We start from the raw sequence: 26,753 nt of genomic DNA on the forward strand, positions 1-26,753 counted from the left end.
GAGAATGCAGTGATGTGAGCAACAGTATGCACACTTTTATTGCAAGTAGATATTTCGTTGGTGTGCACGCATGATCAGACTCTCTTAGGAATCAACATTTGCCGTGCGTAGTGCTCACGAGGTGGCAGGAGTTAAAAAGTATATTATAGTGACTTAAAACCGACTACCAAGTTCTGTATGACATTACAGTAAGAATACAAGGATTGACAATGAGAAAACGATGAAAGAAAATGTGCGGCATGCGTGGAAGCCACGATACTAATTACTGACCAATGTAGCGATATCGAAAACACTCCGTGAGTCCGTCTTACACATGAAAATTATTTTACCATTTGGAATTATTTTACTATTGTAAAGAAGTGCATCCGCTAAGTTGAATCTACCAGTTCGCATTGGCTCTCAGAGGGAAGCCATCTTGTATTTGAATGCGAAGGCTTTGAAACGTGGAAAGAATGTCTATATGGTCGGATGTTTCATCTCGAATACTGCACAGTCGAATCAACGCAGAACAGAGACAGATAATTATATTGGTAGTTGGCAAGCAGATATAAGCAAAACTACTTGAGTTACCGAAAAAAAGTTGATTTGTAGTGATTTTTCGGTGCCTAATTTTAATTCAAGCTTCCAGTGAAATTGAAAACATAGTTGTTACAATACCACGAAAACATAAATTGTAGCGACGTGAAGTCTGCAGATCCAAACAACCTTATGTATGATGATGACTGCAAAATTTCTTGCAATTTATGAATACGACTTCTATGAAATTCCACTGCCTCGGTAAAATTACATGCCTACGCAGGAATACTAAGCAACCGATAAGGAATTTCTTGGTATCCGAGCTTATTTTTTCCCGCTTATTTCTCATTAGTTTTGATTATTTCACGATTCTTGCTCCGGGTTTAATCTCTCACAGTTTGCATTTGCATAACTGCGTTTATGTTTTTTCATGGTAAGATTAGTCGGCCTTATAGGATGGATGTCTTTTTCTGAAATTTCCGTAAACTTCACCAGCTTTTGACAGATAACCAATGACAATTAAGTCTGCTCTAACTAGTCTAAAGGACTTGTTTCCGTTGAAGTGTGATGTTTTTCATATGCATCACCCGTAGCAGCTATTTGAATGAACACGTATTATTGCATTTCACATGTATTCAAATGGGAAGACGGAGTGAGAGAATTTGTTGGCGTGTTGGGCAAATGAGTGTAAGATGGCGCAGCGTTCTGGGCCAGCCACTGAAGGTGTTGTTACATGCTGTACATACAAGTGTACGCCAGTCGATTGCATTTGTTGATGTGCGGACCTAGTAGCACATACTGGGAGAACGGTGTTTGCTGTACGTTGTGTTGTGCGCCCGCAAAAACGTTGCAAGTGTCAATTAAGTGAAGGATTGCTGAAGCGCACTACAAGGGGCTTTTACAGGTCTGAAAATTGAGCTGCTTTCCTGATACACCCATGACCGTGTTTTCACTGGAGGCGCTCGCGATACTATCTGCTCAATGGTATACTCCAAACGTTAATTCTTTTAAAAAAGGATGTTTAGGACGGATAAATGCACACAGGTGCATGTCTAGCCTGCCGTAATTTGAGATATCTAAGCCCGTATTCAAATAAATTATGTTCAAAAATATCTTCGCAGGGATATAACTAAAGCATTATGCCGAAGTTGAGAATCATACAGTAGATATTTATAGTTCGTATGCCTTTGTTTAAATGGTTGATATGCATCCTGCACAAGCTATCCGCATAACCTGAACTACTAAACTACCTAGTTGTAAAGCATAATGGCTGAATTGCCACTGTTCTGCAGAAGCATATACTGGGAATTAGATATTCTAAGTACTTTTTTATTTCGACATCTACCTACATTTAAACATTGATTTCAATAATTTATTCGTTGAGTTATAGACGACAATGCAATTTGGAGATTGGGAGCCCAGCGATGCCAGATTATGGTGTATGACTAGCTATCAAGTCACGGCTAGCTTTCAACGTGTACTTGTAAGCTGCGAGCAGCTCCTATGAGTAAACTGAGCCAGTAGGTGCCCAAGCGTATAAGTGTTCATTAAAAACAAGAGTTCATTCTCGAACGTAAAAAAAGAAGCATTCGGCAACACCGCACTATTATTGCGATGTCTAGGCAACGTTTTTGCGCGCCGTACCGTGCTGGTAGGACAGAAGAAAAGAGTCGCAATGTTTCGCCAGGGGTACGCTTCCGCAACTTTCATTTCTTTCTCGTTGTTGACGTTTTCCGGTTCCGTAGTGTCGGGCAAGCATTGTGTGTGCGTGTGTGTGTGCGTGCGTGTGTGTGGCGCGAGTGACCGACGGCTAGTCGGACTTCGAGTGCTCGCGCGTCCACCCGTCGACGCGAGCGACGTCTTCGTATTTGTAAGCGAATCATCGCAACTAGTAGAGCCGCTGTTTAATTAAAACGCCCATCACAAAGAAAATAGTTTTCTGTGGAATGTCTTTCCCATAGAGTTTAATAGGTACACTAGAACGAAATCTGGTGCGAGTGTCTATGGGAGATGCAACTCATGACGCTTCAGCCAGCATGGGAATGATGTAGTACATTTATTTGCCTAAGCTTCGTTCTTTCGGCTGTGCATGGCTCCGTGGACCTGCAGCCGCTCTGTCGCAAGATGAATTTCAGCAAAAATTCAGCAGTGCCACTCCACCACCTTGACCCTTTTAGGCTCACCAATTCAGATCAGCTCACAAGGTTCACAACGAGGCGTTCTTTTATCCGAAACTATAGCCAAAACAAAACAATGAACAATGCAACAAGTGCTTTCGAAGCTCCAAGAACGAAGACTAGACAAATCCATGTACTGCCCATCATCCCCATGGTGGCCGAAGGATCTAAGCGCCACAGTTCCCTCAAGTAGATATTGTAGGAAACACTATGTCCTCTCCAACATACCGCAGAGTTTTCCAGGTTGCGCGGTCGAGGCCAAGAACAAGCGGTGCACCAGGACCAGCGCCACTGCTTGCTAAAGATCCACGAGTGGTCACCACGAGCAGTAGGGTGTTTTAGCAATGCTAGTTTTTCGCACAGCGAGTCTGGGAATAGGCAGTATTCTTTAAGCGTCCGCAGTAGCTCTGCGGACGCACGCTGCAATTGTAGAGGCCGGCAGCCTACGTCCGCAGAGCAGCTGCGGCGGTCCAACAAAAACTATTCTAATAACGTATTGTGGTGGTCAGCACGCGTGAGTATTACTCTGCAAGAACTAGCCACTCTCACCATCTCACAACGTTGAAATACGCATAGAGCAACCCTCGCGGCTAAAAATGTTTTCTCATAGTGATGCATTTAACATGAAATGGTAATACGATAGCGTCAACAGAATGGTACTACCGCCACTGCTAAAACACGCTAGTGTCGTGATAACGGACAACTGAGTATCGCGGGTAGTGTAAATGGCAAAAACTAGGGTGACCAGGGGCGCGTTTCTCACCAATTGATCGAACGTTTTGTGCAGTGCATCGGGCAGTCCTGGGCCAGTCCGGGATTTTGCAGTTATATATTCGCGACGGAAATCTAGGCAACATTTATTCTTCAAGTTCCTGCACTGTGCATCTCCGCATCAACCTTAACATGACTCAGAGAAGAGCGCTACAGCTTTTCCAGGCGCTAGCGTAGAGAATGTGTCAGCTGTATCAGAGAAGCTAGTGCCGCGACAACGTATTCTTATTTAGCGGGGAGCAAAGGAGGCTCTGCGATAAGTAACGAGACGCTCGAAGTAGTAAAGGAATACGTATACTTAGGACAGGTAGTGACCGAAGAGCCGAACCACGAGACTGAGGTAACTTGAAGAATGTGGTGGAGCGGATTTGGCAGGCGTCCTTAAATCACGAATGACAGTTTACCACTATCCCTCAAGAGAAATGCATATAACACCTGCATCTTACTGGTACTTACCTACTGAGCGGAACTCTGGAGACCTACGAAGACGGCTCAACTTTAACTGAAGACCGCGCAGCGAGCCATTCATATGAAAATGATAGGTGTCACCGTAAGGGACAAGGACATATCAGAGTGGGTCAGACAACAAATGGTTGTTAAGGATATCGTTGAAATTAAAAAAATTGGACATTGGGAGGACATGTAGCGCGAAGAAAAGATGACTGGTGGTCATTAAGAGCAACAGACTGGATTCCAAGAGAAGGCAAGCGCGTGAGGGGCAGGCAGAAAGTTAGATGGCAATCACAGGACCTGGTTGATTGGTGAAATATGGGAGAGGCCTTTGCCTTGCACTGGGTGTAATGAGGCTGATGATGATGATGATGAAAGGAGACATTTGGTATCATACAGCGCGTTCATGTTCAGTTAAACAAACAATATAACACAAATGGTTAGCCCTGCAGGGCAAGTGCTTTCCGTAAGCCGAGGCGCACGCCAGTCAGTCGCGATCAGCGCCTGTGTCGTTGGCCGACCGGTGTACGCCTGTCTTCTTGTCCGGCCCTGGGATGTGGGCAAGGCGAAAGAGGAAGACGCCGTAGGCGAAGGCCAGCAAGAAGACGATCGTCAGAACGGCCACGCAGGAAAGCGGCACCGCTGAGTGCGAGGGGCGTTGAGCCTTGGCCTTTTCCGAGACAGTCTCGTTGATGGCACTGTCACCTTGAAGAGGAATAAAAGTGCAGTTAGTTTCATGTGGCTCTCAGGTTGGCTGCACGATAAGGATTACTAAAGCTATGAGCTGGACTACAAAGACTGCGTAGCTACAACGGCAGTAGTTGAAGTATGACGACGGTGCCTATAGGGAACCCAAGCTCAAGTTTGGATGGATAGATGCTATGAGCGTCCCCTTTATAACGGGGCGGTGACATGTCTGCCACCATGCTCGAAGAAAAAGAAAAACTTCCTTGTTTCATGCTGGCCTAATACCTTGTCTACATTGATTAAATCTATCTTATTATACCAAAAATATTTATAAATTCACGGTCTATCTCTCTGCCTCTTAAGGCAGAATGACCTTATCCCCCCCCCCATTATTTATTTTTGTACTTTATCTCTACTCTTCTGCCACCAATACTCTAACCGTCTCTTACTTATTTCTGTCGCGGACGTGTTCAGCTTTCCATTGTTGTCCCTAAAACCCAAGGCTTCCTGTAGACTCGTGCCCACAAGTATACCTGGGTGAATATCGCCACATTCAATCAGTACATGTTCCATCGTTTCCTTAGTTCCCCCGCAGCATGTACAGTGTTCGTCTTCGTTACTGAATCTGGCTTTATAACTTCGCGTTCTAAGGCAGCCCGACCTTGCTTCAAACAGTAAAGCGCTTCCCCTTGAATTATCATAAAACCTTTCCCTCCTTATTTCGTTTTTTCCCTTTCGGTAGTTACTCAGAGCCAGCTTCTTTTCCATCGCTGTCATCCAATAAGTCCTCTCCGCCTCCCTGACCTTCCGCTTAATGCTCCCTGTTGCCATATCGCCCGCACTGCTAGCCGTATATTTACTGGTGAGCCTCCTAGTTCTCTTTCTCCACTGCGTGTCAACGCTTTTTCTATACAAATACCTGAAAACCTTCTCTGCCCATCTACTCTTCTTCATTTTCCTCAGCCTCTCTTCGAATCTCATTTTGCTCTGAGCTTCCCTCACTTCAAAGCCTGTCCATCCCATATCACCCTTTACAGCCTCAATTGTCGTCTTCCCGTGAGCGCCCAACGCGAGGCGGCCCACCGTCCTTTGATTTACATTCAATCGTGATTGTACATCTGACTTCATGCAAACCACTGAGTTCCCAAATGTAAGCCCCGGGACCATCACACCCTTCCACAGCCCTCGAAGCACCTCGTACCTATTGTATCCCCATAAAGCTCTGTGCTTCATAATTGCAGCATTCCTCTTTCCCTTTGCTACCGATGCTTTCTCTTGTACCTCCATATATCTATCCCCCTCATTTACCCATACTCCGAGGTACTTGTACTCGCTTACCCTCGGTATTTTTTGGCCCTGTATGAAGACCGCATGGTCTTCGTGATCATTGAATACCATCAATCCACATTTTGTTGCACTAAATCCTAGTCCTAGAGCCTCACATTCCCTTCCGCATATATCTACCAGTCGCTGTATATCATCTTGACTGTCCGCAAATAAGACAATATCATCAGCATAAAATAGACCTGGAAGCTTCTGCTCAACCATCGTGCCGACCTGTTTGTGTGACAAATTAAATCCAATGTTGCTACCTTCTAGCGCTTTTTCCATCCTCACCATGTACAGCATGAATAACAGCGGGGACAAAGGACATCCCTGTCTCAGCCCCTTGCTAATTTCAACGCTGTCCTTGCTACTTATTCATTCCCATTCTATACAAACTGCATTTTCTCGGTACATTTCCCTCAAAAGCTGTATACAGTCATCGCGGCGCTGCGATGGCAGCGCCGCGCTGCGGCTCTGGAGAGAAGCTCTGGTGAAACTGGGAACACGCGCGGCCGACTCAGCCTGTTTGTCGGCAGCGAGAACACGCGCGCGCGCACGTCCCTCAGTCGGTGCGGGGAACTGGGGCGCCGTGCCGACAGCTTGACACGCTGAACCGAGAGGCTTGCTGTTCAAGCTGCATTTCCGCGTTGGCAGTAGCAACCCCGCGGAAGGGAGGTCAGAAGTATTGCTGTGTCGTGGGCTGCTACAACAGTGCAGTGAACACCAAGGCACGCGATTCACGTGTGAAACTATCTGTTCCCGGGCATGTCGCACGTGAAATAAAGGCGACAAGCGTGGATCATCGCAGCAAGGAGAATCAAGTATGTCCTAGTTAATAGCACTGTGTCGCCTTCTGTTTTGGCTGTCTCAGTTCATCGCTTTCGTTCGTTTCGACTACCTGTATCAGTACATAACGCGGCGCATGCACGCAACGACTACAGTAATGATTACTCGCTGTCTTCTCTCATTGTGAAAGTCCAGTTACGGTTGTAGCTGAAAGAACTTTGTGTTTTGATTCCCCGTGTTCGTGAGACCTACAAGTCGTTGTTGAACGTTCACACTCGCGTTATATCAAGCGTTGCGCAGTTGGTTGAATTCAATTGAACTCGGCACATTGTCAGAAGTTCGCCGCCTGCAATTCACGCGTCGGGAAGGCTGCTTTATTACGCCGGAACGGACGTCTGTGCATTTTCAGCAAGCTTTGACATCGTTCTCCAGGTTTGCTTTGTTTTTGACACTTCATTAGGGTGATATTTAAGCCGCTAAATATAACTGGCACTTAATACATGCTTTGCAATTGCAACCTTCTAGTAACCACCTTCTGACTTTGCGCGATTCTCTAGCCGCGTACGCGCAGCAGGTTTTATACGCCTGTCAAGTCGATATCTTCATAAAAAGAGAGTGCAAACATGACGCGAGAGCCGAAAAAACGAGGCGAGCAGTTCATCTTGCTTCACAGTGATTAAAGCTCAGCTAGCTGCCTGGCGTCTTAATCGGTGGGTGATTCTCCAGCGGCACGGAGGACTTGATTCTAAACTTCTCAGGAAACAGTGCCATGGCCGTATAATTTCTTTTTTTCGCACGTCGCAAACGTTTGTTCACGAAAGTACACGGCTGCTACTGCAAGCAGGTCCTATCAAAACAATAATCATATGCTTCTTACTCCACAACGCAGAACATCGATAGCGTGCACGGCTTCATTTCGCACTTCATATGGACCATTACGTATCTTCAACATGACAGAATGAGTTGTGCCTCGATGTATACGTCCTACACGGTGTTATCGCGACTTTGAAAATGCATCTCGCGTTGAGTCGGGCGTCGTTGTCGTCCATCGTCTGCTCTTCACCATAAACGTGATAGACGAGCCTTTCTTCTTTTATCAAGGTCGCTTTTCGGAAGTGCCTGTCCAGCTCGGAGATTCTTTAAAACCGCACTGCAGGCGGTACATTGTGAGGCGACGCGAATGTACCGCGAGAGCTCTGCACGTGCGCGGAAGCGAGCGGCGGCGCGGCGGCGAGAACGGAAAACGCTCGTTGCATGCTCGCAGTTTCTATTTTTCTGCCAGAAATGGCGCTGCCTGTCAACAGCAGCAGCGCCACTAAGCGATGCTTGGTAAGCTTATAGACAGTGTAGTCGGCGGCAGTACCGAGTTTGAGAACCAGCCTGCACAAGTAGCTCCAGGTATACTCAAGATGATAGGTTCGTTTGCTTCATGCTTGCGTTCGTTACTTGCAGTGCAATACAACACTAAATATCATTTAACTCTTTGTTAAAATGTAAGCATTCCTGTCAACTTGTTGAAGGTGTAGAATATTGAGATATTTCCTGCAGTACACGTCGTTAAATACAGTGACATACGATGTACTGCGATTTCATGCCGGTTGAATGATTCCATGCAGCAACTGGCCTACGTCACAGAAGACGCCGTAGTTACGAACTTGGGGTAAGCTTCAATCAACCGTGAAATAAAATTCATTACTGGGATAGTTGGTGTACGAATAAATTCCACGAGGGCGGCGCGACAAAAGGCGACGAGAGACGAGGCAACATGGGCAAGCGAACTCGTACGCTTGTCCTTGTTGCGTCGTCTCTATCCTGGTCTGTCGGTGCGCCGCTCTTCTAGAATTTGACCAGCTGCGGTTGTAAAACCAAAACTTAAACACATCAGAGGTTTTGCTGTTTAGTACAATTCGAATTGCCGAGCAACGAATCGAGTTCGCCACATTGAACTGAGTGCATGCCTTCCTCTGGAACATTTTCTAAAGCTTAGCCCATTTGCATCACATGAGAATCGAGAGTACAGTCAAAAGCAAGGTTTGATTATAAGGGAAGCCATAGCATGGTACTCCCGCTTCGTTTCGACCACCTAAGCTAAAAGTCTTTGCGAGCACTTGAATGGCAGGGGCATGAAACCAAAAGAGCAGTGAGCAATTCCTGTATCCGGCCTACTCTATAAAACAATACGTTTGGGCCGGGTACAGCGGGACAGACGGAGGGGATAGAACATGGACTGTCCGCCCGCTATGTGGATCTTCTTTCTATCCGCTGTCGTGCGTGCTGCGCTATGTGGCAAAAGAAATCTGGAGGCGACACTATATCAATGACTTAGGCATCTGGTAGTGGCACGAGCACGTCGGCGTTCGTGTGCCCAGATGCACTTCTCGGGTTAACGTTGCCTTTTGCGCGCTGCCAAAGCGTATCTCACAGGCATCGTAGAAAGGAGGGCGTGGTTGAGATCTGCTCCTCCAGATGACGCAGCGGTCCCAGGTTCTTCCAAGAAAAGCGTCTGCTCTTTCAATGAAGTCCTTCAGTTTTCATTAATTATTCTGACAGTCAATTGACCCTTACCTTGAGTAAACTTACGGTTCAATATCGTATGTATCCAATGTAACTCTTATCTTGAAGCAGAACAATCGATTTCGAAGCAGTTGTATCTTTTAAAACGCAGTTTCCGAATATTCGGAAAACCGGAAGTAAAGTGCTCGAACGGAAGTGCTCGCAAGAGATACAGTAGTGTCAGTCGTTGATCGTAATATTAATAATACAAAATGTGTACCTCCGACCGGCGCTGGCTGCAGCCGTTCTCCAGCCCTGTCGGAAGAACCGAAGCTGGATCGCCGCGTCTCGGGCGACCCGGTGTCCTCGCTTGGCCCGGCGTGGCTGTCAAGGCTCTCGAGGCTGTTGGCGGGTGCCCGGGGACTCTCGACACTGAGTGCCGACAGCTGCTGCAGCTCGCTCATGGTCAGGCCCAGCATCTCGAGCAAGCTCGAGTCCACGACACCGCCGTCGTCGTCGCACTCGACGATTGTGGGGATCGTGGTTGACGACGTGTTCGTGGCGTCCACTGTCGCATCGTCTGGTGTGGTGGAACTCATCGACATGGCTGCAGATCTTCTTCCTCTTCTTTATGCTGTCACTCGCACGTGATTGTTCTGTAGCTCCTGCACTTGATGTTGGCGTTGATGCGATTCCGAGCCAAACAGGGGTCTTCTAGAAAGCTCGGGACTTTCATGTCAGGTTTGATTCATTTATTATCGGACGTCAACTTCCTACATCTAGAAAAGCTGGCTCATCCTACCGAAAGAGATAGAGAGATAATAATCTTTATTGAACATTCCTGAGAGGTTAGCTTCGTTTGTCGCCGGGCTTGCTACTCCCAAGGAGGTTAAAAAAATTGTCGGAGTGGCGATTATTGCGCAATAGTGAAGCCGTGCCCACCAAAAGATGGCGGCTGCACCCGCCATCTTAGTAGGGGCACGATAAACCATCGGCGTTTGGCGAAGGAAAGCGAGCGTTTTCCACGCACGCCAGAGAAGTTTATTGTGGCAACTTTTACGCGTCAGATACTGCTGCAAGTGTGTCTTTGTGTTACTAGTTTTCGTAAATAAGCCTCAAAGTCATGGCAAATTTTATTGACTATCAATCGCCAATAGTCCTCTCGACGGGTAATTACGTTTATCGGCAACAACGATATTTTATTTTATAATTAACGTAGCTCTTATACTAACAGATCAAAGCCATTTGATCTCTAAGTAGGCACCATCAGAAAAGGGCATGTTTCCGAGCTCTTTGGTGGGCAAAAGCTGGCTTCACTTTCGCTGGCAAGGCGTTTCGAGAGGTTCCACTCCAGAATTTTTTAGGGGCGAAGCTCCTTAAAGCGGCACCCTTTCGTCCCCGTCGTAGTGCGTAACCAGTCTTAACGCTAGTACCAGATCTTGACCTCCAAGGTGGTGCCGGTGGGAGATTTCTCCTGTGCGTTGTTGAACAATAAAAAATTCGCAGCGTGCGCGTTAACTAAAAGCCGAATTCTTCTGTCTCTCATTCCCCATTAGCAGCCATTGGCATGTTCCAGTAGGAAACGTTAGTAGAAGTAGAAGTGTAAGTGTTAGCTAAAAGCCGACTTCTTCTGTCTCTCATTCCCATTAGCAGCCATTGTTTGCCTCCAAGGTAGTGCCTGGTGAGATTTCTCCTGTGCGTGATTAAACAATAAAAGGTTTGTTCAAAACGCCGTTGATTGATTAAATAAACCAACGAAACACGCCAGATGTTTTCAAAAATCAAAACGAAAAGACGCCAGATGTTTCTAAAGCAAAACGAAAAGACGCCAGCTGCTTAACGAAAGACGCCAGATGTTTTATAAAGCAATGGTTTTCTAAACAATGAAAATTCACAGCGTACATGTAAAATTAAAGTGAGCTGCAAGTCGTCATAACTCTAACCGAACCTTTAGTATAAACGCGCCCGATCTCACGTCGGTGATGATGTACTGGGCAGAATTCACGGAAGATTCACGGTTTACCGATGAACCTCCGCAGCTTCGCCCACTCATCATCATTCATTCCGTGGATATGCTGTGATTTTTTTTTAAACCTCCTTGGCTACTCCAGGTCACACTACATACTATGGCTTGCTTGCTTGCTTGCACCTCTTCTACTCGCTCTTACCCACAAAGGGGGATGGGCCATTAAACCGGCGGTAAACATTACATGGAAATTTAGAATTTAGACAAAAGTAATTGAATTAATCGGACTACAAGCGAGTATTAAAAATAAAATAAGAATCTTTGGGTTTTGTGCCAATAGAATGAGAAAATAACCCTAATATTGACATATAATATCGACATGGCCGTCGACATAGCTGCGGATCTTGTCTTCTTTATGCTGCCAACCACACGTGACTGTTCTGTATAATCGAGACCCTGTACTTATTGTTTGTTTTGTAGCCAATCATTTGTAGCCACTCAGTGATCTTCTAGGAAACTCTAGAATTTCATGTGGGGTTTCATATATTTCATATCGGGCGTCACTTTCGTGCACCTGGAAAAGGTGGTTCGTTGAACCGAAAATACTACATCATACACTATAGAAACAGCCGGTTGTCCATATCAAGGATATCTATAGGCCTACTCAACTACATTTATTATAACGCCCGGGGATAAAACTCGACACCAACAGCGATGACGGGAGCAAGAAGCCAATAGAACATTAACGTTGCCTCTCACCATACGCGTGCGCGGGATTCTCCATTAGAGGGGAGGAGGCAAGTTTTACCGAAGCGCTTCCCCCTTCTCCTTGTTTATCGTGTCTGAAAATAAACGAGCTCCGCAGTGGATGACGAAATGAAATGCATTGATGACGTGCTCCTCATAAACGCCTCCAACTGGTCCCCACTTTCGGGGGTATAATTGGGAAGTAAACAGTTATTTGAATGCAACATCAAGGGTCTTTGGTAGCATTTATCATCAAAAAAATATTCGTAGCCATACCCTTCGCATTAAAAAAATCACAGCATATCCACGAAGTGAATGGTCATGAAGGAGCTTGCTGCAGAGGTTAAATCCGGTAAACTTCTAATCCTCTGTACATCTGCTCAATCATCATCATATAAAGAAGTGAAGCGAGAGTTGAATTGGTGTGATTGTATATACACATTATATACACAATGTTTATAATTTACATATTGATGAACTATATACACAAATTTACATATTGATGCAGTATATACAGTTTGTTCAAGAGCTTATTTACGGATCTATAAGCTCGGGGGAATGTTTTCCTTTTAGTATAATGACATTGAATAATGGCGGCGGCAGCAGCGAGCCCTCGCTGCTGCCGCCGCCACGGTGCTGGTAGTGGCTTGTGCTTGCTGTCGGCGCTGGCGTCTCTCTTCGGCCTCGCGAGTTCTCACCGCAGGGTTTTGGCGGCGCGCCCGCGTGCTGAAGCATTGCCTGCCCTCCGCGCAGCCACCTTGGCTTCTTCGGTGTTCATGATGAGTAGCGGTAGTGAAGTGCACTGAGTGATGTCCGGCGAAAGAGAAAGGAAGCGCGCCAAGAGCGAGCGCTAAAGCACGACTCTATAGCGGTCTCCTATCATAGTAGAGCACGCGCAGAGAGCACATGTAGTGGCATCATCATCCCTCACAATCATCATCATCGTTTTTACCACCTACGCGCCGCGCCTCTCGCGCAGCTCGTGCTGGGTTGTCGAGGCGCGAGCAGTTGAGAACGAGCTGCGCCTCTAGCGGGAGCAATGAGAACTAGCGTACACGGTAGGAGGAGCGAGAGACAACCCCCTAGCAAAAGGAGCTAGCACCTAAAATGACGTGGTAGTTCAGACTGAGGAAAGGTAAAGGGCAAAATCGGTGCTCCCGTTCAACTGGTTAGAGGGGGGGGGGGGCTCTGCACCCCTCCCCGGGACATGCCTACGCGTCTCACTCACTTGTACTGGGACCTTCCGGTACTCGATATGCAATGGGCAGTGTGTTAAAAAGGATTGCTTTTCTCTGTTAAAAGCATAGCTCATGATCATTTCTGTTCATACATCGATGCAGACTGATTAACTAAAGTTAAACTATGACGCTACAATTCTTCAGCTATCCCGCATACGTTTTTCATGTGAATGCATTTTTATCTTCACAGCTGCAAATGTTTTGTCGTTTCTTGGTTCGATGGCGGGGCTTTTCTTCCCGTTACAAACGGATCATACCTAGTAATGTGGACTGGTCATGAGTCAGATGATTAATATAATCAAGAGCGAAGTATGAAAGGATGCACTCATAAATTTTACCATCACAATACTTAGATAAAGAAGGAAACAGGGAAAGTGTTTACGAATTGAAGGGTTAAACCAACCTTATTTATTTTTGTATAATTCAGAACAATCAATTTATTTTATAAAATACATCTTTTGAGATCGTTGTTGACATGGCATTGAAATAGCTCCACGTAGCGACTAAGGTTGCACACTCTAGAACACGGTCAAAAGTAAGAAGACGCCGACCAAAAACTTAAAAAATAACAAAGACGTTTGGGCTCCCGTACGGGGGCCTTGTTCACAAATGAAGTAACGAAAGAACGCCTAGGTGCGTTCCTGGTCGACGTCGTGTGCGAAAGACGAAGGCGGTCAAGCCTGTTCTCGTGAGTGACTTGCCCCCGATGAGACTGCCGTGCAGCCTGGTAGTTCGCGTGAAGGAAGATGCTAGTGCATTCGTCGGGGTACCAGTGCTCCAATTGACGTCGAAAGAAGAAGGCTTCGTTTTCCAGTCCTCTTATCTTTTATCTGCACTCGAGTATTCTTGCCTGGAGAAGCGAGCGTTCGGCCTTGGCCACAATGCTTAGGCCAAAACTCAACAGGTCGGGTCGGTTGAGATGAAGAGAGCGAGGTATAAAACCACGGAACTTGCAGGATGGGTTGAACTCAGGATGACCTTTGGAGGCGGAAATGCGGGTGATGAGGGAAACGTAGCGGCGAATTTCTGTCACGATAACTTGGCCATACGCCCGGCGAAGGTTAATGAAATCAAGAGATTTTGGTCGGCGTGTTCTTACTTTTGACCATGATTGTTCCCGACCAGGCGAGTTTTCATCGAACTCTTAATTTCATTAACCTTCGCCGGGCGTATGGTCAAGTTATCGTGACAGAAATTCGCCCCTACGTTTCCCTCATCACCCGCATTTGCGCCTTGAAAGGTCATCTCGAGTTCAACCTATCCTGCAAGTTCCGTGGTTTTATACCTCGCTCTCTTCATCTCCACCGACCCGTCCTGTCGAGTTTTGGCCTAAGCGTTGTTGCCAAGGGTGAACGCTCGCTTCTCCAAGCAAGAATACTTGAGTGCAGAGAAAAGAGGACTGAAAAACGAAGCCTTCTTCTTTCGACGTCAATTGGAGCACCGGTACCCCGACGAATGCAGTAGCATCTTCATCACGCGAACTACCAGGCTGCACGGCAGTCTCATCGGGGACAAGTCACTCACGAGAACAAGCTTGACCGCCTTCGTCTTTCGCACACGACGTCGACCAGGAACGCACCCAGGCGTTCTTTCATTGCTTCATTTGTGAACAAGGCCCCCGTACGGGAGCAGAAACGTCTTTGTTACTTTTTAAGTTTTTGGTCGGCGTCTTCTTACTTTTGACCATGATTATTCCCGACCAGACGAGTTTTCGTCGATCTCTTGATTTCATTACTCTAGAGCACACTGTGAATTTTCTATTTTTATTGTAGTTTTATCTAGCAAAGAACAAAAATAAGACGCTGGTATTCTTTAATGAGGGCATAAATCTAAGCACTCGAGCTCTTTTACATATCGCTTCTACAGAACTGCGACCACGAGGGCCATGAATGGAACCCATGTCCTTGTTCTCAGCAATGCATCGTCATAGCCGCTAAGGCTCTGTTGTGTATTTTGAAGAAGGGGAAGGGATCGAGGGCCTCAAAATTTTGTTTGACGCAATTGAATTAGGGCAACAGACAATCAAATCAGGGAAGGCATATTAGGGGACGTTATTCGTAGTTTTTAGCAGCAGTGTAGAAATTACGACGAAAGTGGAAAAGAATTGATATGGAAGAAAAAAAAAACTTCTGTGGCAGATTGTGGTTTTAGCGTCTGTAAAGCAAACCTAATTTTAACCACCTAAGCTTTTCGTATGCTGGCTGAAATATTTTGTTATACTACCTATGCTCAAATATACACTGCTAACACTTTTCACATTGCATGCATATTCGTGAGCACTATGAGCTAGAACACTGAAACTGCATTTAAGGTCATAGCTACTAAAAGCAGTTGCCAAGCACAACAGTGCTCGCGACACTAAATGCTCAACCGGAAAGGACTCTCTTGCCACACAGTACGTCGCATTCATATCAGTACATTAGAAGTAATCGTTGAATAAACATGAATTCGGTATTTCAGCTCATATTGGCCACGATAGTACATATGACATCTGTGGGAAGTTGTTATATGGTCGAGGTACATCCAAGAACTGTTTTGAAATTTGGTGCCAGCATGTGTGGCTGCATGGGTTTGTGCACGCCTCGAAAAGATGGCGCCACCGAACCATGCAAGGCTTGAGTTCGCGGGATTCGTTTTAATCGCACCTCGTCGATCTCGTGGCTTATTCTTTCATTTACTTCTACTGAGAACTAAACATCACCCCAACGTCCTATACCACAAATCTTTCTCTGGCTGTGCTCCGAAATTATTCTTATATTGAGAGTAGGTTGTGCAGGTGGTTGGTGCACGCAGGAAAGCATCAAATCCTGCGAATAGTTTGGTGGCATACAAAGTCATGTATGGGCTTTACGAGTAGCTTTTTCTTAAAAAAGTGTAGTTACTTCTTAGGTTTGTTACTGCGAAGATTGTTATTTTGCAATGTCAGGTGTGGCGCCAGGATTTTTCACTGAATAGGGGGGGGGGGGTCACTCGCGACAAGTCAGTTCCTTCAGGAGGGCAGGGAGGCGGAGAGTTTATGCGTCGTGTTTTGAATATTCTTCTTTTCGGGGAGGGCAAAGGCCCCGCTTTGCCCTCCCCCAAAAGAAATATATTAGTGCGCTGAAAGCTTTTAGGGGCGAAGCACCTTAGGGTCTAGCCTCGTCCGTTGTGTGGAGTCTGTGCTCACGGCACAGCACCGTGTAAAATCCCCTAAAAATTTAACAATAGACTAATGTCAATCATAATTGTGACAGAACAATATAAAACACCTAGAAGCACAACCCCTTTATACTAGTCGGCGATTTCAACGTAGACATTATGGACCTTATAGGGCCTAGCTTTGTCGTTCGACGCTCACTGTCCGCTGTCATGGTGATTAGAAAACCGTTGCTATAGTCGAAACATATGTGTGTATGTGAATAAAAAAAGGTTTACAATAGACGAACAACAATCGTAATTGTGAAAAAAAAACAATATAAAAAAATACACCATCTCCCGCTAAAGGGGACCATGAGGCGATGCGAAGCCGGAGCACTTGCACGATCGCGTTCCGTTGGCGTTCGCTGGGCATGCTACCGACCTCGAGTCGTGGAACGCGAAGAGGAACACTACGCGCATCATGTCTTCCCTCTAGGCTGGCCGTTAATTCTCACAGGGCGTGCGGGGAACGCGGTCGACAGGCGCGCGAGAGAGAGGCAGCGTAGGAGAGGAGAGAGAGGAGGAGGGGACGCGCATGCGCTGGCCCTCATCGCGGCGCTGCGCAGAGAGAATTTCGGCATGTCGAGCCCACATTTCAGAGGAGCCAACCGAGGCAAGCGCCGCTGAGTAACGCGCCGCTGTTCGCGAGAGGGAAGGAGGAGAGTCGCGCATGCGTAGTGTGAGTGCGGACTACTACGCCGCGTGCAGATTACCACGCCGCGTTACGTACCCCCGAGCAAGAGATGCTTCGCATATAAAACCTACAAGCATAAACACTTTATACTTGTCGGCGACTTCAACGTACACATATATGGATCTTAGGGCCAACCTTTGTCGTCGACTATTTATGTCTCTTTTATATCACTTAATTAAGATTATATGGGGCAACGCTCGGGTAACATATGTGAGACACAAAGAAAGGTTGAACAATCCACTAATATCAGTCATAATTGTGACAGAACAATATAAAACTCCTACAAGTGCAAGTCCTTTATACCACGTAGACATTATGGACCTTAGGACCTAGCTTCTCCCACTCGTCATTATTCACTTCGTGGAGATGCGTTCCATTTTTTTCTTTTGGGATGAGGTGGAGGTGGGTCGCAGCGCCGCCCGCGCCGCCCCTCTGCACTTTTGGAGCTCATGGTTTCATAAGTCAAATCCATATATACAGTGTAAAGTCTTTCGAGTTCCTAGTAAATACGCCCAATTTTGATACTGGATGACGCCACGAAACGAGAATGTGCATTGGAACACCCACCCCCTTTCCGTTCTTTTTTTCCCGGAGAATGAGGGTATCGGATTTCTGCAAACTTCAAACCGGCAGAAATACGCTCCCAAGTAATGGAAAGTCATTATTACTTCTAGCTTTAGTATTATGACTACAACTAATATTTCACCTTGTCTAGTACTGCCACCCGATTAGTAACCCACGGCGTTGGCATCGGCACATACCTCCTAGGATGAGTCCCTGTGCTTCAAATCATCATCAAGAAGACCATTGAGAAAGTCACAGCTTCGAATGATGTACGCGAACGAAGAGAAGCAAGCTCGTCCCGACCAGACCCTCCAGCGGTCGTCCACCCCCGCAGTGCTCAGTGCCTCCAAGATCAGCTGCACCCAGGTGTCGAGGGACAGCGCCAGCGGTTGGGACGTCGAGGACCACCGCGGAAGCATCTCGCCCCTGGACTACCTGGCCAGGTCTCAAGGTCAGGACTCGCTGTTCATCTTCTGGGGTCGAGGGGCTCGCTAAAGAGATGACTATGCTATCGTGAGGCTCGGAGGCGAACGACTGAAGGCACATGGGCATTGTCTCTTGGTAAATACATCTTTAATAACAACAATAACGGACACACTGCCGCGAGACAGGGTGACGCTCGCAGACGCAGAAAGCACGGTCACATCACGGCTCTTGCCAGGAGGAGAAATAAACTTTATTGATGGTTCTCGGAAGTCTCTCCTATTGTCTGACACCAGACGCCCTAGTAAGTTGAGGACGAAATGCTAACTGGAGCAGCTGCGGGTGCTGCCACCTGTCCAGAGGCACGGGAGACGGCCGGTGCCGGATGGCTAACACCTCGCACTATATGAAGCTTTTGATACGGCAACCTGGGCACTGACCTCAATAAGGAGAATATAAGTCAGGAGGATCAACTGTGGCAGAGAAGCCAACCAGTAGTCCTACAACAAAACCAATGCGATCTTTTTTAAGATTTTTTAAGATTTACTCGATCTTTTTTATGATTGTATACAGTTTCGCTGTAAGATTGATGGTGGAGTTCGCCACAGGGCTAGATTTTCACAATTCGCAGAAATACGCACACCAGCAAGACAATAATGACGACCTGATAAACAGCACCTCATTTGCAGATCCCGCTGTGGCTCATCGCTCGCCCTCTCCTCCTCGCACCGTGGCGACATGGTTCCATCGCATGAGACCCGCGAAGCTGGTTGGCTACGGCTTGGTGTTCGGCCTGGGCCTCGTGACCGTGGCATCGGTGGCCTGCCTCGCCTTCATGTTCATCCGCCACGACGAGCAGGTGTACCAACTCGTGTGGACACTGATTGTCAAGCTGTCCGGCCGCATCTTTGGCGGGGACCGCGGCGAGTAAGAATTGCGGGAGAACGAAACGCGTAGGTGACGCCACGCTTGTCATCCGGCGCTTACCTGGGAACTAGCAGTGCGAATCACGCAACGATGTGAAGGAACGGCACAGAACCAAGTGATTCCACCTCACTTAACAACCGACCGGACGGCATCCGCACATGAACAGGTTTTGTGCATGTTGCTCGGTTCGGCCAGCACGATTGGACAATTTGAAGTCACTCGGTTGGAAGTAAAATATTCTACACGATTAGGTTCCCATTCACCAGTTGTCAGCTGTCATCAGTGCCAAATAAAATACGGGCTACATGTCGGGGTCTCGCTCGAGCATTTGAAAAAAATCAGGAAGCCTTCCCCTACGGGGAAGACGGGGCAAGCTTAGCTTGGCGTGTTCGTACCTAACATGCTACTTTCTTTTTAGGGGCGAAGCTCCTTAGGGTGTGGGTCGTTCCCTCCTCTGTAGTAGTAGTAGTAGTAGTAGTAGTAGTAGTAGTAGTAGTAGTAGTAGTAGTAGTAGTAGTAGTAGTAGTAGTAGTATGTAGCTACCTCTAGTTTATGAATTGCTCAATAGATGGCGATGGCGATGGTAATAGATGGCGATGGCGAATTTCACGGAAGAGTTTTCACGGTTTTACGGATGATTCCATCCGGAGCTTCACCCCACTCATCATCATTCACCCCGTGGATATGCTGTGATTTTTTTTCTATTGTATTGAGAGATGCTCCCTCCTAACTGTTTCCTTCCTCTATGTTGGGAATCGACGCTTCACCCACGTGCTTAGCAGCGCAACTCTTGTGTTGCTGCAAGCAACAACGACGGTCACGCGTGAAACAATAAAACGCAACAATGAAAGGCAACAACGAAATGTGTCAACGTGAAATGACAAGTAATCTCGCGTTGCCATATCAGAAACGGCAAATCACCGACAAGCCCGCATGAATTACTGGAAAACGGCGCGTACAAGTACGCGTGAGACCGACGCACCTTCGAGGGCCACATTTCTATATACTTGCTGGTGGTGCGTTTTTCGCAAACTATACCATCGCCACCGAAACCTACAACTCGTAAAAAAAATCTCAGCATATCCACAAAGTGAATGATGACGAGTGGGCGAAGCTCCAGGTGATCATTAACCGTGAATGCCCCCGTGCATTACTTACTCGATCATGCAAAGACGTGACAACACGTGTGTACACTATATACAAAGTTGTTTATTAATCACACTGCGTATAGGGTGTTGAGATGTGGGCGGCGTTTTCCTTTCATTATGAAAGCCTTATGATCGGTGAAATGTGAGGCCAAAGGTTCTTGTATGGGATCCAACCTGAAATTTGAGAAGACGAGGTCAATGCAAGTCCCTCAGATCGTGTTTGAAAGAAGTGCTGAGCTGGGCAGCCTTCTTTGTTTCTTTTACGTTTTCTCTTTTTTTCCTCCTCTATTTTTCTCCTTTCGTTCTTTTCTCTTTATTTATCTTTATTTCTATTTTTCTTCCTATTTTTTGTTTCTTTCTCTGTATTTCTCGCTTGGTTCCTCTTTTTCAATTTTTATATCTGGTTTTGCCTGCGCCCACTCGTCATCATTCACTTCGTGGATATGCTGTGATTCTGAAACTTTGCTCATTGGCATCATCATCAAGGCGCTCGAAGAACAAGAGGAAGAAGACTTCTCTTTTGGTCGAGCGCGAGAACGAGTGCTTCCAGTACTAGCGTGTCACAAAGAGGGAGGTACATGGCTAGACCCTAAGGAGCTTCGCCCCTGAAAGTTCGCTTAAAAAGAGACACGATATCATAAGTAGCATCATTATGACATCATGATGGCCGTAGTCTGTGATATTCGAGTTTCCTGGAAAACAAGACATCAGGGTAGCAATCCACATCAGCACTGGGCACGGGACATCCATTCTCCGGCACAGTCGCTTGTCTTGTCTTGTCGCCTAGATCTTGGCTCATACCCACAAGGGGGATTGGCCACACTGTACTTTATAATGTAAATGGTTAATACAACGCTTGCTAAAAAATAAAAAAAAATTAAAAAAGAGAGAAATTAGATAAGAACTATAATAACATTCCTTAAAAAAAGTGAAAGGGGCAGAAGCTTTCGATAAACCATAATATAAAAACAAATTAGCAAAAATAAAGAAGGGGGTCAAAGAATTGGATGTAACTGGCGGTACCACTAGCAGCGTATCCTTCCGGTTGCCTGAATGAATTTATGTAGCGTTGACAGAATAACACTGCGGCCCGCACCCAACTGACTGGCTCCAAACGATAAAAGGGTGGGTGTATCAACTGCCAATCCGAGCATGCCGATCGGTCTCTCAAGAATTATTCGGCGCAGTGAGGCGAAACGGCGGCATGTGAGAAGAAAGTGATCTATTGTTTCCGGTTCATTACAAACTGCACATAGGTTAGTTAACGAAAATCCTGATTTGTGGAGATAATAATTTAACCGAGGAACTCTACAGCGAAAGCTTGTTAGGGTCACCTCACATTGACGGGAAAGGCAGTTGGCGGTGTTCCATGTGAATTGCAAGTGCCGAAATTCTTCAGATTGTAGAAGCGATGTTTCGTTGATTTTTAAGATTAATAGGCGTTTGAATCGTTCAGCAGTAATAAAAGAAAACTGTGGAGCTACTAGTACCACCGGGAAATTTAACGATGCCGAAGCGAGCGAGTCAGCGGTTTCATTTAGTGCAATTCCAGCATGCCCGGGGACCCAAAGAAACCGAACTTCTGATAGGCTACGCGGTACAAGAGACCAAAATATCCTGAGAAGAGGAGACTGCTTTGCGGACGTTAAATGTGTACAAACAGATAAAGCATCCGAAATAATAATAGCTTTTGATTGCTGAGAATTTAGTTTCCGAAGAGCCAATGTAATAGCCAGGAATTCTGCAAGATAAATTGGCGTGAAGTCAGGCAAACGGAGCGCAAAAGACCAATTAAGCTGATGAGAAAAAATGCCTACTCCAGCCTTCTGAAGATTTTGCGTTGCATCCGTCGAAATTACCACATAATGAGGAAAATGACTGAGATGGTCTTGAAGGAGGCCCTCCAGAACATGCTTTGGAAGTAATTTAGCATTTTTTGGAAAAATGTCATCGAAAATTAAGTCAACTGGCATCGAACATAGGGTTTGGGGAGTTAAATGCTGAAGAGAAACGTGAAGATTAGACAACAGAGACTCGACGAAAATGACTTGGGGTCTTTGATAACGAGGCCACGGGCGCCTAAAGAAAGAATCTGGAGATTTGATGAAAAGTGTCTGTGAACGGGAGAGGAGCGCATCGTAGAGTTTTAAAAATGTTTGCACGGTCAGCTGTCGAAATCTTGCATCAAGCGGAATGATTCGAGCTTCCAAATAAAGCACGCTGTTCGCAACACACCTACGTAGTCCGAGACACAGCCGCAGAGCTTGCTTTTCTAACAATATAAGAGGTCTTAATTTGTATTCTGCACTTCCGGAAAACAGAACGCAACCAAACTCCAGAATTGGGCGTACATAAACTTTGTATATTATAAGTAACGTATCCCTGCGCATCCCTGAATTCTTATTGCAAAACCGGCGTAGCAATCCTAAGGCGCTTTCTGCTTTACGAGTGTTTGATTCTATTTGTTGCTGCCAATTTAACTTTTCCACGTAAAGAATGCCTAGATATTTTAGTGCCGTTACTTGTGGAATCGGTTCATTTCGATAATGCAGTGAAAGAAATACGGGAACGGATAGAGGAAATACAAGCAGAGCACATTTGCTAACATTAAGCGAAAAAGACAGCCCGTCAAGCCATACCTCAAGCTCACTCAAGTACGACTGTAAGATTTGATACAGAGTATTGATATCTCGGGATGACGAGAAAAAAGCAATATCATCAGCGTAGACGTAAAGAGGAACATTTTTATGAACTGGAATTGATGATAATAAGATATTAAATAAAAGAGGTGACAAAACTGATCCTTGCGGAACACCTCTTGTTTGCTTATATGAGGCAGAAGTAATTCCCTCGTGGCAACAAAAGAATTCTCTCTCAAAAAGAAACTCCTGAACCCAAGATATAATGTGCTTAGGCACATCACAGTCCACTAATCTTGAGATCAATATACTGTGTTCCACGCTATCGTAGGCTTTTGCAATATCTAATGTGACTAATGCAGAAAGCTCACCAGATACTTTTGCAAGGCGAATTCGGCTTTCCAAATCAACATGAGCCGACCATATAGAGCACCCCTGTCTAAATCCTACTTGCCTTGGCGAAAGGATACCCTGACGAGTGATGAATTCACTGAGCCTGCTATGAAGAATTTTTTCAATTATTTTAACTAAATTTGAAGTAAGCGAAATTGGCCGAATGTTATCCAGGACATATCCGAGGCTTCGATTTTTTCGCAGCAACACAACTTTAGCAATTTTCCATGCACTTGGAATCCATGTGTGCTGTAAGGAGCAGTTAACAATATTCAAAAGCTCAACGGGGTGGGAATTAAATATCAATTTAATCATAGAGTTTGTAATCTGATCCGGACCGGGAGCCGCTTGGTTTACAGGTAGGATGACATCTGCCAGTTCCTCCATAGTGACTTCCCGAAAGTCCGAGGTTGAGCTTTTGAATGCCAAAGGTCTCAAGCATGACGAAGCAAAACGCGCTTCAAGTCCTTTCGCGATGCCCTCTAACAAATCGGTTGCCTCTTTAGGCGACAGCACTACTGAATGCGAATACGCTGGTACCTGTGTCGATTTTTTGTTCCGTAAAAATCTGTACAGAGCAGATCTTTTATCAGGTTTCGATAAATGCGAATGTAAGTCTGATTTGTGTTTATCTTTAGCTGTAGCAACTGTACGCTTAAACAATGCTGCGTGGAATTTATAGTCAACCCAATTTTTCGGCGTATGGTTGTGGCGTAAACGTTTCCAAGCAGCTTTACGTCGCCTATACGCAAGCGTTCAGTCTTCATTCCACCAAGCCGAACTTGACGGTGTGCTGCCATATTTAACAGAAAGCTCTGCCGGCTGAACAGAGTCACTTAGACTCGCTACTACTGAAGCAGCTCGTTGCTGTCCGACACGTCCTCCCAATGACGAAAGCGCAGAATTTAAAACAGTTTTATAAATTTTATAGTTGATGAACCGTTGTTGCCGGATACCAGAGGTGAGGTGTGGTAGCATTATTTCATAGGTAATCGGTACATGATCACTACTCGTCCCATTATCAAACGTTTCCCACGATGAAATTATAAACTGGCCACACGAAAAAGTCAGATCTAATGTTGATGAGCTTATCCCGCGTAGAAAGGTAACTTGTCCAGGGTTATGGCAACGAAAATTATTATCCTGTAACCAATTCCACAATCGTTTGCCGCAACCATCTGTTTTAAACCCCCAAGAAGTGTGATGCGAGTTAAAATCCCCTGCCAATAAAATTGAATTTGAAGGAGAATTCTTGATGACACAATCTAGGTGATCACAGTCGCTTGATTGCATGTCTACTCAAAGAAGAAGAAGACGAAGACAGGCCGCGATGTCGACAATGCCCACAGACGACGCGAGCGAAGGGGCGACGAGCACATCGTCGTGCACGAACCGCAAGGTAGCCGAGAGCAACGATGGTGGTGACGTGGACTCGAACTTGCTGGAGATGCTGGGCTTGAGCATGAGCGAGCTGCAGCAGCTGTCGGCGCTCAGTGACGAGGGTCCCGGGGCACCCGCCAACAGCTTCGAGAGTACTGACAGTCACGCCGGCTCCAGCGAGGACACTGGTTCACCCGAAACGCGGAGAACCAGTTTCGGTTCTTCCGACAAGGCCGGAGACCAGCCGCAGCCAGCGCTGGTCAGAGGTATGTGCAGTACGCGTGTCACTAGCATGTCCTTGTGCTACGATTTAAGGGCACATGAACCCCAGCTGGGCCAAATTAGTAAGGAGAACGCCTTATATCAGGGGCGTAGCCAAGGGGGGGTTTGGGGGATTCAACCCCCCCCCCCCGAAAATTTTCAATTTTGCTTGCGCATATATACACGCACACATACAAACGCACGCACGAACATACATAAAGTATGGTTGAACCCCCCCGAAAAATATTTCTGGCTACGCCCCTGCCTTATATACCTCATCAGTCGCGAAATGTGACCGTCGACGGCGTCAACACGAGTGATACAAAAATCATTATGTGATGACGTGAGGTACGTAAACATGGGGGTGGGAGGGTAGGGGCTGGAGTCTCCCCGAAATTTTGATGGAGGGTGTAATAGTTACTGAAAAAAAGGTGCTCTCTAAAATAGTCAAGGCCTTCTGCATTGCCCCCAGCCCCAGAAAAAGTTCTTGTCTTTGGGCCTGGATGACGTCACAGGTCGCCAAAATTTCTGCCGTTATCATGACGTCCTTTGACGTCACATCACGTGACGTCACATGATGGCGCTATCACATGACATCGTCGCTTAGTGACAGGTTTGTAGATCACGGAGGCACTGCAAAACCACGTGAGGCGCCGAAAGGTTCCAGTTCTTCCGATCCCGGAGGCAGTGCAAAAGCATGGTGGGTACGGAAAGCTTTCTGGCGGGATATACAAGCGATGGAGAAGGAAAACATTGCTTATCCCTCCGTCATTGGAATGAATGAATGAATGAATGAATGAACGAATCAATCAATCAATCAATCAATCAATCAATCAATCAATCAATCAATCAATCAATCAATCAATCAATCAATACAATCAATCAATCAATCAATCAATCAATCAATCAATCAATCAATTATTTATTGTAAGCCGCGCTTATGTTAATCTACATGAAAGTAAAATGCTGCAGAACTTGAAGTCGCAGATTGAACTATATGAACGAAATTCCCCACATTGAAGATATGTGAAACAGCGACAAAATATTGGGCTGGTTTGTTTGGGGAGCTTCAGCTATCGGGGGATAGAGAAGTCATGGTTTGGCATTCGCAGAGCTGCTCGGGCAAACTGTTTCTAAAGAGTCCTGCTGTCGGCAGTGTTTCTATTCAGATCCTGGCCCTACCGTCGTCGTCGTGACATAGTCGTTAGGTACCAGGTCACTCTTTTCGTAATCATTATCGTCTAGCCAGGTAGAACTATTTTTCTTGGTTCTAGGCTTTCCTTGCAGTGGCCGCCTACAACATTTTCTTTATGCAGGTGAACGCGCCATCGCCGAGACTACCTCGGAAGGGGCCAAGGCTCGGCGGCCCTCGTTCGGTGCCTCGGTGGCGTCGCTGGCCTGCCCGGTCATCCTGATGATCGCCTTCCTGGCGGCCGTCGCTTACGGGGTCTTCCTCTTCCGCCTGGACCACATTCCAGCCCCCGAAAAGAAGATGCGCGCACACCGGTCTTCCAACGGAACAGGCGCTGACCGCGGTTGACCTGCGTGTCACTTGTGCTGCGAGTCAACCGCGGCTGAACTGCGAGTCGACCAATTATGCTCGGACCCACGCCTTTAGTACAGCCGATGAGCTTGGCCGTTGCTGATCTTTCCTCTTCTATAATATATTGATTTATTCGCTTTTGAGAAGCGTGATGTACGATTTCCAATGTCTCCGCTGTTACCGCTTAGGAAAGAACACACACAGGATGACCACGAACTAAGAGCGACAACAGCTCGACATTTGCAGCGCGCTGGGCTGCTCAAACGCAACGAAGGACGCTCTAAAAGACGAGCGCGAACTGACAGCTGTCACAGTTTCTTATTCGTGTTTGAGCGGCGCGCTAGAACCCAACGCTCGTAGATATTTTTGTTTTATTGAAAACTGCGGCTCGTGGCCCCTCCGCGTGGCCCCTCTACGTCTCCTGCCGCGCGGTGGCGTTCGGCGCAT

At 46.4% G+C, this 26,753-nt stretch overlaps 3 protein-coding genes across 3 annotated transcripts in view; 2 read left to right on the forward strand and 1 right to left on the reverse strand.

The window, feature by feature from the left end:
* LOC119401850 (TNF receptor-associated factor 5) overlaps positions 1 to 18,993 on the forward strand; it is a 66,205-nt gene extending 47,212 nt beyond the window's left edge. The window contains exon 12 of the mRNA XM_049418406.1: positions 18,705 to 18,993. Within this exon, the coding sequence (XP_049274363.1) occupies positions 18,705 to 18,770 (66 nt within the window). The 3' untranslated portion in view covers positions 18,771 to 18,993. The remainder of the gene's footprint in view (positions 1 to 18,704) is intronic.
* Positions 4,319 to 9,830, reverse strand: LOC119402715 (uncharacterized). The gene is made up of 2 exons (XM_037669814.2): positions 9,487 to 9,830; positions 4,319 to 4,619 (listed from the first exon to the last, which is right to left on the reverse strand). The coding sequence occupies exons 1-2, from the start codon at positions 9,809 to 9,811 to the stop codon at positions 4,402 to 4,404; spliced, it is 543 nt and encodes a 180-aa protein (XP_037525742.1). The 5' UTR covers positions 9,812 to 9,830; the 3' UTR covers positions 4,319 to 4,401.
* A 5,409-nt stretch (positions 18,994 to 24,402) lies between the features above and the next one.
* On the forward strand, positions 24,403 to 26,482 carry LOC119401851 (uncharacterized). The gene is made up of 2 exons (XM_037668845.2): positions 24,403 to 24,768; positions 26,080 to 26,482. The coding sequence occupies exons 1-2, from the start codon at positions 24,414 to 24,416 to the stop codon at positions 26,301 to 26,303; spliced, it is 579 nt and encodes a 192-aa protein (XP_037524773.1). The 5' UTR covers positions 24,403 to 24,413; the 3' UTR covers positions 26,304 to 26,482.
* The last annotated feature ends 271 nt before the right edge of the window (positions 26,483 to 26,753 follow it).

The sequence above is a fragment of the Rhipicephalus sanguineus genome, chromosome 8 (assembly GCF_013339695.2).
Source record: "Rhipicephalus sanguineus isolate Rsan-2018 chromosome 8, BIME_Rsan_1.4, whole genome shotgun sequence".
NCBI classification, from domain to species: Eukaryota; Metazoa; Arthropoda; class Arachnida; order Ixodida; family Ixodidae; genus Rhipicephalus; species Rhipicephalus sanguineus.

Bases quoted from the DNA above. Each gene is read 5' to 3' on its own strand.
- LOC119402715 (XM_037669814.2), bottom strand. From the start codon at position 9,811: ATGTCGATGAGTTCCACCACACCAGACGATGCGACAGTGGACGCCACG. The intron at 4,620-9,486 runs GTACACATTTTG...TTCCTCTTCAAG, and splicing joins GCAGCCAGCGCCGGTCGGAG to GTGACAGTGCCATCAACGAG.
- LOC119401851 (XM_037668845.2), top strand. From the start codon at position 24,414: ATGTCTACTCAAAGAAGAAGAAGACGAAGACAGGCCGCGATGTCGACA. The intron at 24,769-26,079 runs GTATGTGCAGTA...TTCTTTATGCAG, and splicing joins GCAGCCAGCGCTGGTCAGAG to GTGAACGCGCCATCGCCGAG.